The 16,229-nt window shown below is 39.4% G+C and overlaps 2 protein-coding genes across 3 annotated transcripts in view; one reads left to right on the plus strand and one right to left on the minus strand.

Moving 5' to 3' along the window:
* The window catches only part of INSYN2B (inhibitory synaptic factor family member 2B), a 30,193-nt gene extending 19,119 nt beyond the window's left edge, over positions 1 to 11,074 (minus strand). The window contains exon 1 of one of the 2 annotated variants that reach the window (XM_054287821.1): positions 10,921 to 11,074. The gene's annotated coding sequence lies outside the window, so the exon portion shown is untranslated. Of the gene's footprint in view, positions 1 to 10,901 lie in introns of both variants that reach the window. The other variant, XM_054287820.1, reaches the window with a different exon arrangement.
* DOCK2 (dedicator of cytokinesis 2) overlaps positions 1 to 16,229 on the plus strand; it is a 160,369-nt gene that overhangs the window by 87,036 nt on the left and 57,104 nt on the right. The window contains exons 28-29 of the mRNA XM_054287819.1: positions 12,123 to 12,221; positions 13,346 to 13,440. Of these exons, the coding sequence (XP_054143794.1) occupies positions 12,123 to 12,221; positions 13,346 to 13,440 (194 nt within the window). The remainder of the gene's footprint in view (positions 1 to 12,122; positions 12,222 to 13,345; positions 13,441 to 16,229) is intronic.

Consider the following 16,229-nt stretch of genomic DNA (forward strand, 5'->3'; position numbering starts at 1 on the left):
AAAAAAAACCTTAAAGCTGAAAGAATAAATTTATAGGTTTTTTATAACTTTGTAACTAATTGTTTCTCTCTAATCAGCACTTAATCTTGATAATATTTGTTATTTCTTAATATCCAAGAAATATTAATGTAAATAATTTCTTAAATCTCTAAACTCTCCATGTAAAGACTCTGCAGTTTGAGTTATTTTTGGAGAAGCCACAACACCCCCATTAAGGACTGAGATTCAGTAGCTGCGGGTCTTTGGCACAGAGCAGAACTACAGAAACTGAAGGAAATTCTGTGAGATGTGGGGTCTCAGGAGGAAGAACTAGTGCATGTAGTAAGACAATACTTGTCTTGGAAAGGAATTCAGGAAAGTGAGATGGTGACACTTGATTTGGTGTTAATATGGGAAGAGTGATCTGGTACCACACTAAAGTATCCCACAGATGTATTTCTGTCCTGCTGGGCACATTTAGAATCATGGATCTTGTGTCTGCTCTGTCCTGGAATGTGTCCAAAGAGCAAAGGTGCAATTGAGGTTTACAAAAATAAATCACTAAGTGTAGATAAACATTTCACTCTCCTCATGGCAAAGGTGATGCTTCACCTTGTGGAGTTTCTGAGATGGCACCACAGAGGGAGGGAGGGAGGTGACCCTCTGGTGACCTCCTGATGGCCACTAAGGGAAGATGAACATCTCTGAACACTCCAAGGGCTCTGAACCTTGCTGAACAAATGCACAGCTTCTCTGGGCAGCACAAGCTCATGTCCTAGTGATGTCAAGGGCAAAACAAAAACCTGTTTGTTTCCCTGCCTTTGCCATTTCAGGCATTTCTCAATATTGGTACCTTATAACTGATTTTATATCTTGTATAAATTCAAATTTTATTTTTAGCTTACAAAGTTATACTTAGATAGTCAGAGAAGTTAATAATTGATGATTTGTCTAATAAATCTGCAGTGTCCTGAGCTGTGGGACACCTGCTTGTCACTCAAGGTTGGAGTTTTTGTTATTCAGTCTTTATGAGGCTGGCAGTTTGAACAAGTCCAGAAGTTCTATTTGGGAACTGCAATGAGCCTAAACTAAAAGGCTGCATGGAAATAGCTATCTTTAAGAAATTTTTGTATGCTCAAATTATTTTTCCACCAGTGAGGGCAATTAATTTCAACGAAGACAGGAGCCAGAAGACATGCAGTATTCTGTACAAATTAATAGCAACTTCCTCATATGTTTTGAAATATGTGAAGTCCTTTGAAAGTAATATGTAAGTTAATTGCATAAGCAGATGAATATTTGCTTTAAGTCACTTTCCCTGTACTTTCTGATCCTCTTCTAAGCATAAGAATGCAGATTGGCCCAAGTAATTGAGTATTTTGCATGATTGTATCTCTCTAGTTGGAGAAGAAAAGAGCAGTCTCTGAAGTAGTTACATAATATGGAATATGGCCTGCCCTGTCTCAAGAACAAAGATGACCTTTCTTCTTTTTTGTATCCCTGGGATGGTCTCCCAGGGCCTGTTAGTGAAATATCAGCAATTTTATTAAAGTTACTTCCTTCCTTCATTATTCCATGTGAGCACTGTGCTGCCTTAATGGCCCTGCAATGAGGTTATTTTCAGAAAACTGTGGTGTTTTTTATTTTAAAGAATAATTTCAATGTAAAAGGTCTCCTTGGGAATAGCTTCAGGTTTAATTTGGCTAAGTAGCAGTGTGATTCGAGCAAAATACTGCAATGCAAACCTGTATTATTAAGAAGGCAAGTAAAACATGAAGCACGTAGGTGTGGTTGTGTCTCAACTTCAGACATGACTGGACATGACATGACTCCTTAGCAGTTTTTCCAATGTTTTCCAAAAAAAGCGTAACAAGAAACCAAATGAGTACCTTACAACAAAGCTGAGCCAGGCAGACAACCCAGAAGCTGTTACAGAGGCTGGGTTAGGGTTATTATATAATGTGTTAGCTGCATAAAATGAGGTGTGTGTTTCAGGTTTTGGTTGGTTGATTTGTCTTGTAAAAATAAAAATAAAAAAACAAAAACAAGAAAACCAAACTAACAACTAAACACCTTAAAAAAATTGCTAGAACCCACAGAAATGTTGTCATGTACAATCTGTCAAGATTGCTTTGTTATTCCCCTAAGTCCAGGAAAAGAGTTATGAGGCAGGAGTGTCTAACTGGCAGCCTGAGGGCATGTGTATCCTTGTATAATGGGAATCGACCTCATTCAGTGGGAACACCTTTCCTTTTTATAAACAATAAGTTTCATATGTTGATAGAGATGTTTGTAATCCTAGTGTCACTTGTTTTGTGAAGAGCTTCCAGAAAATCACAGCATTCTCAGGGCTTTTTCTGTTGCAATAATTAAGATTTTGTTAACAGGCTAACAAGACTTATTTTGATGCCCTTTGCATGTCCCCAGAGTATCACACATTACACATCAGGCTGATTCCCTGTTAGCCTGTCTGGGAATAGTGGGGTGCCCAAACCTCTAGGGCCACCATTGATGCAAGGAAATCACCTGAACAAGGGCTACCTTTGGCTTTTTCCAGCTGCTGCCAGCCCATGCCCACATCCTGCACATTTGCATTCCCAGTTTCTTTGCCACCAAAGAACCTGCTCCCCACACACTGCTGTGAAATCCTGGATGGTGCTCTTCAACTCAGCAGAGTGTAAATTCCTTTTTCTCTCTTCTCCCAAATCCCTGGGACCACATTACTGGTTTCCTGTTTTCATGCTTGGATGCTCTGTTCTTGCAGAGCATCTGTGCCTTGAGCTCACAACCTGCTAGGGCCGACCTAATGTCCTGGAACTCTCTGACTGCAGCACAGGCAGAATTCTGGGATCATCTGGAAGGGCTAAAGGAGCTCCACTACTGCTCCTGTGTTCCAAATCCCTCCTTCTCTGCTACATTATTCATTCAGAATCAACTTATGAACAATATTAGTTCTCCTCTTATTTGGTTGTAATTTTTTTAATATATATAATTTTATATATATTTTAATTATTGTAATTATTTGCTAAATATTACTGAAATATTTTAATATTTGTTGTATTTAATATTCTTGGAGCTCAAGACCTTGTACCAAGATGAGATCAAACAAACGACACTTTTATCTTATGTGACTATAGTGCCATTTCAAAAAACACAAATGGCCTTGATCTAGTAGTAAAAGCTTTATTTTCATATTTTCTAAATATGAGAAAGACATCTATATTTTAAGGGAAATACTTAAGAAAGCAATACTCTCCACTATTGAATTCCTGACACTGAGCTCTGCAGTCTAGGAAATCTTGTTTTAAGATTCAAAATATTAGCAACTTCCTTCAAAACAGAAACAGAGCAGAACAAGTTACTTTTTTTTTTTCTTCTTAATGAACATGCCTTGAAAACTGATAATAATCTAAATGGAAAATTTGATTCCAGTCCCTCCAGCTTCCCAGACTCTTGCCTTAATATGATAATGTTGCAGCCATAGTTTGGAGAGTCCTTGACCAGGAACCACACAATAGATCACAAGACGCAGGTCTAGGAAGCTGGAAAGGAGCATCCAACTCAATGGCTTTATGTTAACTACTATGAGAGAAGAATTTGTTTATAAAACATACCATAATGATGTTGTCAAGGTATGAGATATCTCCTCAGATATCTTGGAAGTTCTTCTGGCTGTGTGATGGCACAGCATCCACCAAGTGCTGGTTCTATCCCTCAGCGCTCTGGAACCAAAAGGACAGAAAATAACCTGCCTCCCAACAGGTCCTTTGGTGGCACTTCAGGGAGGACTAGAACAAAGATGACACCACCAACCATGGTCTAAGAGGCTTCTCTGCACAGCTTCAGTAGCTTAGTCCTGAGGCTGCTATTAAACCCAACAGCACTAATATGGAAAATACAGTGGAGGTGTGGGTTGTAACGCTTCTAATCATCACCTTTTCCCTGTGTGTGTTGCTAGATATGTACTGATGCTCCCACACACTCTGTATTGCAGTGACTAATCACAAAAATAAGAGACTACAAGACTGCTCAGGTGATGCAAACTCTGAATATCAGAGGCATAACAGATTATATTTCTCTGTCACTCTCATTGATCACGTTTGCTTTTATATGCATGTGATTCTGCTTTTTGTTTGTTTCCTGCTAGAACTGCAATGCCCTAACATGTATCTACACTCATTATTTCTGTTTGCCCTGTCCAGGAGAAGGTGTTGGTACCCTGGCTCCTTAGCAAGGCAATCCATTTGAATGAAATCCTAGCTTAGAGATGAGGAAAAATAAATCTCTGCAGATAGCCTTGAATATTTTGGCAGTAAAGCAACGCAAAGAAGTGGTCTCTTGGCACTCAGTCATCACCCTCAGGAGTTCAGATGGTCAGATGACGTAGCACCACAAAATATTTTCATAATCATGTTTGGGAACTTGTTGAAAACTGTTTGAAGCCCAGTTTGTGTTTGGGAAGGACCTGTTGTAGCACAGTGCTGTTACATCAATATCCGTTTTTCTGAGGATGGTTTATGTTTGGGGTTTTTTGGGGGAGCAAGTTTTAATTTCAGAATAAAGATATCATTTTTTGTCTCAGGGGTTTAGAGTCTGGGGAGCAGAGGTGCTGGCTTTTACCATCCTGGTGCATTTTCCAAACAGCCAAGAACAGGAGTTAATCTTGTCCCATGGTGGTTTTAGGATGCAGAGGCTCCTGGATTGCAGTGACTGAGAAAGCAAGGGACAGTCACATCCCTGATGGAGCCTAAGCCAGGGCACTCTGGAATTATTTACCTTTTATGGGCTTTTGACTGGTTTTTCTTTCTCTCATTAAAAAAAAAAAAAAAAACTGGAAGAAAAAACAAGACCTCAAATAATCCCTGATTTAGTTATTCAAAGAAATTTCAACATCTCATCTTCTCATATTCTACTTATATGTAAGTATTTAATGAATCCAGCCCTTGGGCTGGTGCTAAGTTATTAAAGAAATATTCCTTATTCCTTATTCTGCCAGAGCCCAGGGATAATGTGTTAGAATCTCCCTCAAAAATACAGATTAGCATATGCACAAATAATTGATGCAGACAATGCTATTTGGGAAATTTCTATCTGTACATTATTAAAGTATCAAGATTCCCTGTTTATGTTACATTATAATTGAAATTCAACCAACTGCACCATAAGTGACATCCCTTGAAGAGACCCACACCTGAGAGAATGCATAATTTGCTAAAGGTTGTGGATTGTGTCCATTACCAGGTCATTCTGTAATTTTTGGAGTTTTATCCTTTCATCTTTATACATGTATTTCCACAGAGTTTTCTTTCATGGAGAATTCCCTATGCATTCCATTAAGCAACCTGCCCAAGATTCTGTGTGAAAAGCTCTCTTTGGAAAGATTTGGAATTTTGCTATGAATTTTTTTGGTTTTGCCCATTACTCTGCTCCAAACTCCAAGATTTTTTTCAAGCTTAAAAGTGGAGCCCACTGTTACAAAACAATTAAAAAACTTAATAAAAGCCCTACTGGATATCATCTAAATATGAAAAATATTTCAGATGCAAATTAAAACTGTTCTAACAGTTGGTAGTTGCTATAAATCAATCCTAAACAAACACTGTGGGTAGACTGATTAGTGCAATGGATGTAATTAGTGGGAAAATTATTTTTATTGGGCCCTATTTTCTCCATAAGGTCAATTTAAAAGAAGGAAGTTTCTGCAGTGAAATGACTTTCAACAGTTTTAAGCAGAACTATTGTGATAAAGTTTTGTTTTAGCCATTCACAAATATATTTCATTAGTCTCATCTCCGATCAAGTAGTTGAAATCTAATTTAATTTTTCTGTCTTCAGTAAGTGCAGCTGAAAAAGAACAAAATCAAATAGAGTGGTATAGTTCTGGGAATACAGGAGGTGGCTCTGTTTTAAGGAAGTGAATCATCATCCAAGGCATTCGTCTTCACATTGTGTAAATTTAAAGTACATGGCTTAGCAATAAAAGCTGCTGCTGCACTTTGAGGAGCTTGGATTGCTCAGTTCTGCTCTTTTTGACCCCAGGGTTGCTCTCCCTTGCTCTGTTCTGCTCTGCAGTCTCCTGTTGCAGCCCTGGCTGGATTGGTTCCTGCTGTTATATATTGTACCTCAGGGCAGGGAACCCTTCCCCCAGCCCCTCTGTCACCTCTTGCAAGCTCCCAAACTGGTTTCCAGTCCTTTCAAATGGGAGAGATTGGCCAATCTTTGGACAGTAAATAAACCCTGGGTGGTATTTTTAATCTTATTCCTTGGTGTGTAGTTGCAGTGTTTCTCATCCTCTTTAACTGGGAATGAGCTCACTGGGACACAGGGCAGCACCAGCCATGCTCTGCCACCTGCTTTAGTGGCACCAGGGCAGTGCAGCAGCACTGGGGTAAGAAATCAGGGAAATGAGCAGCCTGAGGGCCCCAGGACATTGCAGTGTCTCAGTGCACATCTCAGGGCAGGAGGGTCCTTCTGGCCTGAGGGACCAGGCTCAGGTGATTGTGGGGAGGCAATCAGTGGGATGCAGAGGGGGAGGGAAAAGCTGCACAGATCCCTGCAGGCAAAGGATGGGAGATTTCATCTGCTAGAGCAGAGCTGAGGTCAGGAGTGAGGCAGCAGTGCTTAGTGAGGAGGTGAAACAGATCCTTTTTTTTTTTTTTTGTCTTTGATAACTGTGCTCTGAACTAGTTCAGTTTCCAAGCAATGATTGCTCATTCCAGATCACAGCACTACAGAATCACAGAATATTCTGGGTTGGAAGGGACTCACAGGGATCATTGAGTTCAACCCTTTAGGGAATGGCCCATACAGTTATTAAACCCACAACCTGGGCATTATCAGCTCTGTGCTCTGACCTGCTGAGCTCAACTCAGTGCTTTCTGACCTCACTGATTATTGTTATTCATAATTTATTTGTAAACATGCTTTGAAGATGAACATAAAGTTATTATTACAGGAAAAGTAGTGAATTACTCAACCTTGTTTGAACAGAGACTTCAGCAGAAGTTAAATCAATTACAGTGGAGTGTTCATATCAATCAGAGACAGTAGCAGAAATTCTGGAGAATTTCAGAAACCTGCCAAACAATAAAACCCAGCAGCAGAAAAAACATTGCAGAGAATGAAGTTTTCTTTTTTGGAATATTGCTGGAAAATCATTACAATGTTAAAAAGGAAAAAAAAACTGTAAAAAACCCCAAGGATGGCAAAGGACATACTCCATGAAAATCAAGCTACTTTTATGTCCTGCCATGAACCATTATTTTATCTATTTATTGCTTTTATCTATGTATGGAAAAGTCTTGAATTAAATAATACTTAAATTGTTGTGTTTGTCTAACTTGCAGCAAATCTTAAAATCACACAGAGCAGCTATAGTTACTCTCTTATTGTGCTATAAAATTTTCAGTATTTTTCTTCCTGGTAGTCTGCTGCTTTTATAGCTGTGCATCCTTTTAGCTAAATCTTGTGACTGTAAAGGAAATAGTAGGACAAGCTAAAAGAGCCCAGCATGTTTTCAGTCAGAAATCCAAGGCTGTCAGGGAGATGCTGAAGCAGGATGCTGTTCAGTCAGCTACAAAACACAAGGAGACAGAACCAATGAAAGTAAAACTGGAAAATTAAAATCTCAGACCCACCAAGAGTAGATGAATGTTACTGGAAGTGAATTATCAGCACCATGTGCTCATTGGCAGGTTCCAAGTCTGTATGGATTGGGAGCTATTCCCCATTTCACACGTGATGGATACTCAGGGTTGTTGCATAGCAGCCTGTCCTAATGTTTATGTATTTGTGCCTTTCCAGCTCCAAACACTACATTTTAGGGCTGCACATGCATTGGCAGGGACATCTATTTCTGGAGAGAAACAGAACTACTGCATTAGCAATTCACTTGAAATTCTGCTTATTTTTCCTTTCAGACTGGTATTGTTTAGTATTTGCATAATATGATCAAGATGCTTGTCTCAACCTCTACATATGCCACAGTTCCCAAAGTTTAATGGGGTTTTCTGAGGAACTGTGGCTTCAAGCTACTGTGGTTCTTTGTGGCATCACTGAGCATCTTCCATACTTGTTTCCATGTTGCTCTTTAGCTCATGACAAGGAACAGCTGTGATGACTCAATTATTCTTTGAAGGCAGTATTTTTGGAGATATTCTCAATAAAAGACTTGTGGTACAACATAAATATTGATGATTTTTAACACTAGATTAAAATAGGCGATTGGTTAGTTTTTCTTTCATTACATTCAAGGTGACATATTTCTCACTTTTCCTCCAGAAAGGTGTTAGCACTTATTTCTCAACACAAAAAAAAAAAACAAAAAAAACCAACCAAAACAGAACTCTTTGGCCCAATGAAATTCTTGGTCAATCTCTTTGTGCGTTATTTTTACAATTACTGTTTCTAACATGCAGTGAAGTTTGAAACTTCTGGCTTATCCTAAAAGATACTTCAGAATTAAGTCTAATCTATGATTGCTGCAAACACAAGAGTGCTGGGTTGTTTGAATCAGTTTCCTTGCCCCATAGAGAAAGCCATGTGTTAACCAAATGTGAACCATCGTTAGTGTGGGGTCACGGGTTGTGAGGATGCTGCAGAGCCCCCTTACCTCCCCCTGCTTTTGGGGCTGAGCAAAATGAGCCTGACCATGTGGTTTTGTGTTTACACTCAGGCTCTGTGTTGGTAAAGTGCTCTATTAATGAGGGTAAATGCTACTTAAGTGCCTACATTAAATAAATATCCCCATGAGTCCTTCCAGAAGTGCATCTGCATGAGGATTGCCTACCCTGCAGCCACTGAAATCCTTCTACTAGATTAGCTCAAAATGTAGCCTCATTCCATGTTATTTCTGTTGTTTTCCCAGTGCTTTTGCCTCATCCTTGTGCTGCTGCTCTATTTGAAGTTACTACGGCAACCTGTCACCATCTGCTATTATAAAGTGTGCTGGGCTTAGTTGCTAGGTGTTGAAGTTTGTCATCTTACTCATATGATCCTGATGTTCCTCAGCTGTTTCTTTTCCTGTACATGTTGCATCCACAGCTAATCTGCACTTTTTCAGCAGTGCAAGAGATTCCATCTCTTCCTGCTTGACCTTAGGAAGCCCTGTTTGTTTTACAGAATAAGTCTGCAATTCCTTTTGGTGTACTTTGTGTATACTCAAGTAAAACAGCATCTCTTTCACCTTACCCACTACTTTGCAGTGTTTATACTAAAGCCAGCACTTCATTTCATTTATATATGGTACTAATTATGGGAGGTTTTAAGTGGACAGAGAATTTGAATGTTTCCTGGACATTTTCTCCTCTGTTTCATTTTTATCTGACACTTATTTACTCATGTTCCTACTCCTTACAGCAGTGCAGCATTCATATTATCAATTGCCCTATTTCTTTACACGTTTTTTTAAAGTCTGAAAGGAAATTGTATAATTTTAAAAATAGAATTCAGTGCTGTTTCTGTTTTGGATTCTTTTGTGTTCATAAGGAAATTAATGTTTTGAATTTGGGAAATATTTTATTTAGAGCTCTTTACAGTCATGCTGAGTTGGTTCTGGGTTTTTTTCTGTTCATATTGTCTCAGCATTAAAGTGTTTGCTTTGATACATTTATTTTTTATACATTTGACCTAGTTCTAATCAATTTTTCTGCTGTAATTCACTGGCTAAATCCTAACAAGCTTGAGCACAGCTAAAATGATTTTCTAGGATTCTACCTGAACTTCACCTTGTGTGCCACAACCTTTTCTATCCTGTTCTATTCTAACCTGTTCAATCTAACTACTCAATCCCGATGAACAACATTTGACTTAATGAAATCAGTTTATTAATAGATTCTTGTGTGATCCTGAATTTCTTCTGCCCATCCTGTGAACATACAGGCTGTGGCCAGGCACAAGAGCTGGTTTTGTGCAGAACTTACTGTTCACAGGCAGTTCATGCTCTTTGCACACTCCAGTAAGAGGCACTTAAAGCCCAGAGGAGAATTTCAGCTAATGCAGGGCGGTGTTTGCAGCTTTGATCAGAGCTGTGGAGAGCCCTGAGTTACCCTTCAGTCCTGCCAGGGACAGTGGCAGTGCTGGGGGTGCAGAGGCACCTCAGAGACCTGAGGCTGCCTCTGAGAAGTGAATGTTCATCGCTGCCATTTGGGAATTAGGAGGGAGGGGCAAGCTTTAAACCTATAAAGATGCTAGCAGATGATTTCTGATAGTTGAGATTGCTGGCAAGAAAATGATTAAAGATCAAACAGTATTTGTTTTTCCCTGCTTTACAGTTACATGGAAAGGATGAGGAAGTTTTTGCAGCAAACCATCTTTACTGACACCTTTTTTTATTATCATTCAGTCCAACTGATGTGAATTTGACAGGTTTGATGCGAAGTCCTGGCTAGCAAGATGTGATCTTTCCTTATCGTTCTTTTCAAGGCACATCATCTGTTAAATTTAAAATCCCCATACCCAGTCACTAAGGCATTTGTGCTGTTCCACAATCACAGACATAGCTAGACACATTTTTTGAAGTTGGTTTTAACAAAAGAAATAACCTTCTTAAAGTCTTTTTGCCCTTAAGCATCATAATAAATCTATGCAATGCTTGTGAAGAAATGCTGCTTATTTCAAGCAGTGATTATTTAACTTGAGTCACATTCAGGGGTGAATGTGTAACTACTAAAAATACGAGCTGCTTTTCGTGTCAATTCTCTAACTTCTGCTGGTAATCTTTTTTCAAAATCAAGACATGAGAAGAAAACCCCCACACAATTTCAGTACCAAATCCTTTGCAATTCATTATTCCTTTCAGCTATGCATTTAACACCACAGCAAAGATTTTTCTGCTCCAGAACTGTAAAAGTGAAGTACTACTGCAGGAAATCCAGCATTTCTTTTAGAAGAGCATCAGTACCCGAGAACACACGATTTCTTACCTGAAAGCTTTTGGTTTACCTGCAGAAAATGAGTCTTCTTAACCTTAAAAAGTAGCCAAGGCTCTCACTAGCACTAAGGTTACTCCAAAAGAAGGTACGATAGGTCCTTTAGGTTGTAATTTCACTCTTTGTATGCAAGAGGTGTGCTGGGTCTGCTCGCGTAGGAATAAATAAATAAAGCCCAGCAGCTCGGAGCGGAGAGCAGCTCGTGGAGGGAAGCACAAGACCTCTAGTGGCGACAGGCAGAGCTGAGCAGGGACTGCTCCTGCCCTGGAATGGGGACAAAATGGTTGGGCGCCACTCTGATGTGGGGACACAGCGAGCCCGAGTGGCACCGGGTGGCACCAGCGCTGGGCAGCCCCGCGCCGGGGCAGTGAAAGGATTCAGGGACGTCTAGGAAATTATTCTGCCTGCTCAGCAATTCTCTAGTTAAATGAAATCAAAGCATTGAAAGCAGGCTTGGTTTCAAGCCAAGAATTAAAACTTGAACAAATTAAAAGGAATCAATAAGGAGGAATCATCGCAGTCTTAAAGGAAAAGTGCAAATTATTAAACTCACTATTGTTGCTTGGGAAAGAAATGTCTTTGTGACTTCCAGTAACTTACATGATTTCCAGCCCTGAGTTTTCACTGTATCTTTCAGCATTTTGACTTTAGGAATCGAGAAAGACTAAATACTTCCTTTTGAGGAAGTTTGAAAGTAGTTTTGAGATGTCAAGGTCATAATGTTCTATAGAGGTTTGAGAGTTCTCCAATAGCTGTTTAAACACCTGCAGAATGTGAAAAATGGCATTTTTTGCACTATTTCTTCCTGTGAATAATAGAATTATTAGAGATTTTTGATTCTAACATATTTTCTTCCCACAAATTCCTAACAGAAGAATCCTAGTGGACATCCCATGCCTTTTACGAGTCTTAAGGTGATAGTGAGTTGTATTTTATAGAAGAACTTTCCTTGTCACAATGTGTGTTTCCATGCGGTGTCTCATTAATGATGCAGCTTTCTCACAAGAGCCTGTCCCTTGCCAAGGCAGCTTCTGAATAATCCTTTTGGAGTTCTTAGTTTGTTTCTTTCATCTGGGCTGGCAAAAGCTTGAATATTACTTATTTTTACATACATAAAGGGATTTTTCAGGCGTTTCACATGCTTCAATTTTAGAAAGAGTACAATCCAATATCTTCAGTAATCCACATGTGTTGATTCTGCCTGGTTTCTTTCAGAGTCATTTTGTGGCGTGCATGACAGCGATCCTGAACCAGATGAGCGACCAGCATTATTCAGTGTACATTGAAACTTTCCAGACAAATTCAGAACTAGTGGTGAGTACTGAGTGATCACAGAGTTGATAGTCATAGTATTTGATTTTCTGTGAAAAATCTGTAGATTTTTTTGGAGTTTCTTGTCTGGCTCTTCCTAGAATGAGTTCTGTTGCTGTGCATTTTTTGCCTCAGTATTATTGCACTGCCTCCCTCTTCTAATGGTGGCACTGGACAACACTGCAATCAGGAATTTGGAAGGAAACAAATTTCTCTCTTGAGAAATTTGTCACCTATCACTGAGGTGGTGATGTAATGATCCAGAATAAGTAATCTTTGTGCCGTACTCTTTTGAGAAAGGGGAAAATAAAAAGAATAAAGTCACAACAAAACAACAACAAAACTTATCCTCAACTAGTTGAACATTCCCTCCACACTTCACACCCAGTGATCCATTTCCATTTTCACAATTGAGTCTACTCCTGGTGCAAATAACATTGTAAGTTAAATGCAATAAATGCCCTATTCTTGTAGTGCATCCTTTTATTGCAATTTTTTCTGCCATAGTTTAATGGTACCAGAAGGTTTCCATAGTCCTGTGTGTGTCCTTTCATATTGCTAGAGCAGCAATGTGAAAGGACACGCACAGGACTATGGAAACCTTCAAAGGTAAGTCAGGGTAGTGGCACAGGTTTGGATTATATCTACTGTTAGTCCATGGAGGCAATATCTGCACTTGTCAAGAACTGATCACTTTCCTTCCTTCCTTAAAGTCAGATTGGTGCCATAACTGAAATTTTAAATATGGACTAAATGGAGCAAAAAGGGAAAACATTCTGTATTTTTCAAGCCTATTCATTCTTATGCATAGACTAATTCATAAAAAATAACAAATTTGAATCAGAAGAACTGCAACTTTTTCTTCCCATTCATTTATGCCTTCTATTTTTTGAAGAACCCTGTATGATGACTTTAATGTAATGGCTTTTAGCTTCCATTTGGAATCTGAAACTGCTGTTCTACAGGGCTCGGCTCCAATCTCAGATTTACTGAGATATCACCATTAGTCCTCCTCTTGACTTCACTGAGAGCAAAGTGGAACTCCCCATCTTGGCCTCTTAATCCCACAGAAACACTTCCAAGGGTGTGTTCCACAGCCCCAGCCTGACTGCATTTTGTTGTTCCAGGACTTCTTGATGGAAACATTCATAATGTTCAAAGACCTCATTGGGAAGAACGTGTACCCCTCAGACTGGATGGCCATGAGCATGGTGCAGAACAGGTAAGGAGGGAGGGGCACAGAGCTCCTGCTCTCTGTGCTGCTGGACAGTGACTCCTTTCACACCCTACAAAACATTTTCAGTGCAGTCTACGATTACTTTATTATTCCACTCTGAAGAATGCCAAGGTCATTTGAAACAATCCATTAAATAGGTTGTTGCCTGTGCTTTAAGTCCACTTAAAATGGAAATGGAAAATTGCCTGTCCACTTAAAATGCAAAGGGAAAATTGCCTGTCCACTTAAAATGCAAAGGGGAAATTACTTACTTTTTTATCTATTTGGATGTTACCTTTACTGCTGAATTTATTCTGACTTCTTGTTTTCAAAGAAACAATTTGAGTCTAGATGCTGGATTGTGTTATGAAGTGAATACATTTTTTAAGCAAGATTTCTGTTGGCAGTCACCTGTACTATCTTTATTTTAGTTTTTTAGAGATGGTGGCAACACTGAGTTTTCTAGAGGGACAGGTCTAAGAGTTGAGTGTCAAAATTGCAAAGGTTTAAATGAATTTAGACCACAGATGCTGTTTATTGAATGTCACAGTTACACAATCCTTCCACTTATATAAAAAGAGAAGACTGAGGATACTCAGTAAAGTTGATCATCTCCTGCAAGTGCCCAGTCTTGATGAAAAGATTTTTCAATAAAATTTACAATTTTTTGATATCAGATTTTTATATTTGATGCATTTTAATCCAGGATTTGAATGGAATTATGTTAAATGAAAGGTTGGTTGGCGCTTTTTTTGCATTCTGTGATTCAAAAGTGAAGATTATGTTCCAGATGGTTCTAGTCAGGTGTCCAGACATCATTTTGTGGGCATTAATAACCATGTACTTGACCCCTCCTCTGAGGTGGACAGGTACAGATGTGCTGGTGGATGTGTAAATTCAGGTAATATTTTGTACATTACAGGAGTTTCATCCCTCTTGGCTTTTTGTCTGAACCAGTCTTTGGCCTTTCAGGTAAACTCTAACTCCTTGCACATTCTTATGTGCTGCTGCTGTGATTGCAATTAGTTCTAATGTAGCAAGAGTTGCTCTAAAAAATAACAGTTTAGTACTAAACTGCCTAAAATCATCTGGCACATGTCAGCACATCAAACCTTTCGTATGTAAAACTGGTTCTCGTATCTAGAAAATGCTGTTGACACCTGGATTATCCACAAGTATAAGATTATTATTATCCCACCCTCACAGATTTTATTCTGTGAGGGTGGGAAGTGTCTGTCCTTGGTCAAAGAGTGTCTTTGGGGCTTGGGGCTTCACCTGGTGGTGTCTGCATTGTGTCAGGTCCTGACAGGAAAAATTGCTTTGAGGGACTGTATTTGTGTTCATGTGCCTCCTAATTACTCTGAACTCTGTGGACAAGTTGTTCCAGGCAGGTTTTATTGCTCTAAGCTTTATCCTGTGTGAAGAAATAAGTCTGCATTAAAATAATATTGTTTAGAAGCTATTTAATAGTTCTCTTGTAAACATATTGCTTACCTAAAATGACTTGGCACTGTTTATACTCCTTGATTATGTTGCTGTTCTTTGGAATGCATAAGGAAATGAGTTATTGATCTTACTTTATGTCTTAATTTTATGTTATATCAACAACTGAGAGGGGGATTTTTATAAGTCTTTATAGAATTTTGGTTTTGTTTTTTTCTTTGTTTGGGTTTTGGAGTGGGTTTTTTTTGGTTTTTTTTTTTTTTGAGGGAATGGATGTTCTACAAAATAAATTGAAGACTAATTTAGTTTTCTAGATTTGTCTTGTTAACATTGTTTACCACAAACCAGAGGAGTAGCCGAGAAAGAGTCACAGGGGATCAGGCTTAGGTCTCTTGTAATAACACCAAGAGAAGGAAAGACAATTAAAACCCCAACAAAGCAAACACAAAACAGACCAGCACAGTGCAAGCTTTGCATTCTCTATTGCCCTGTTAAGAACAGGAGGCTCCATGCAGCCGTTTTACTCCCTGAGGAGGTGTTTTAGCCTCAAGTCTCCCTTTTCTGCACTTGCAAAGAGCCTGGTGAGGGCTGTGGGGCACATCTGTGGTGTCACCTGGGCAGTGGCAGGGTGCAGGTGGTGGCACTTGTGCCCTCAGGGAGTGCAGCACAGCCTGGCAGCTCCCCTGCATGATCCTGTGTGTTTTGTGGCTTGCAAGGAAAGTGGGAATTGGAGGAGTTTTGCTGTAGGAGGGACTGCAGCACAGAGATGTGAAATCTGTACATTTACAGAGAGCAGAGCAGAGGGAAGAGCATCACCAGCACTGCAGGTCTGGTCCTCTTTGCTGAGCAAGACAATTCCTGATATCTGGAAGTAAAAACAGGCAGTGCCGGAATGATATCAGGGAGATTTCAGCTAAAAGTTTGGTGTCTGACATAGATGGGGGCACACAATGAGAGCATGACTTCTTACAGAGTCCAAAGGAAGGGAGAATGGGTACATTCTCATCCATGAGAAATTCTGGTGGGGGAGTTGAAAGAATTGGAGTAGAAACTCAACTGACTAAACTTGCTGATCGAGCTATGTCTGTGTCAGGATGGAAAGATTTAAATCAAATTACTTTAAATCACTGTGATAAACAAAGTGCTCTTTGCTTCCCAAGCATGCTCAGCCCAAAGCACTTCTGAGGGAGGCAGAGGCTGTGTGTGACAGGCAGTATTCAATAAGCAACAGAGAATGCAAAGGGGGAAAGAAATAATGAAATCATTGAATACCTTTTCTTCTTCCTGTTTTCCCCCCCTTCCACTAACAGCAAGATAGAAAGAACACTTTTTTATGGCATGCTAGGTAGGGC

The sequence above is a fragment of the Melozone crissalis genome, unplaced genomic scaffold, assembly GCF_028551555.1.
Source record: "Melozone crissalis strain CALT ecotype California unplaced genomic scaffold, PUWL_Pcris_2 ptg000061l_1, whole genome shotgun sequence".
NCBI classification, from domain to species: Eukaryota; Metazoa; Chordata; class Aves; order Passeriformes; family Passerellidae; genus Melozone; species Melozone crissalis.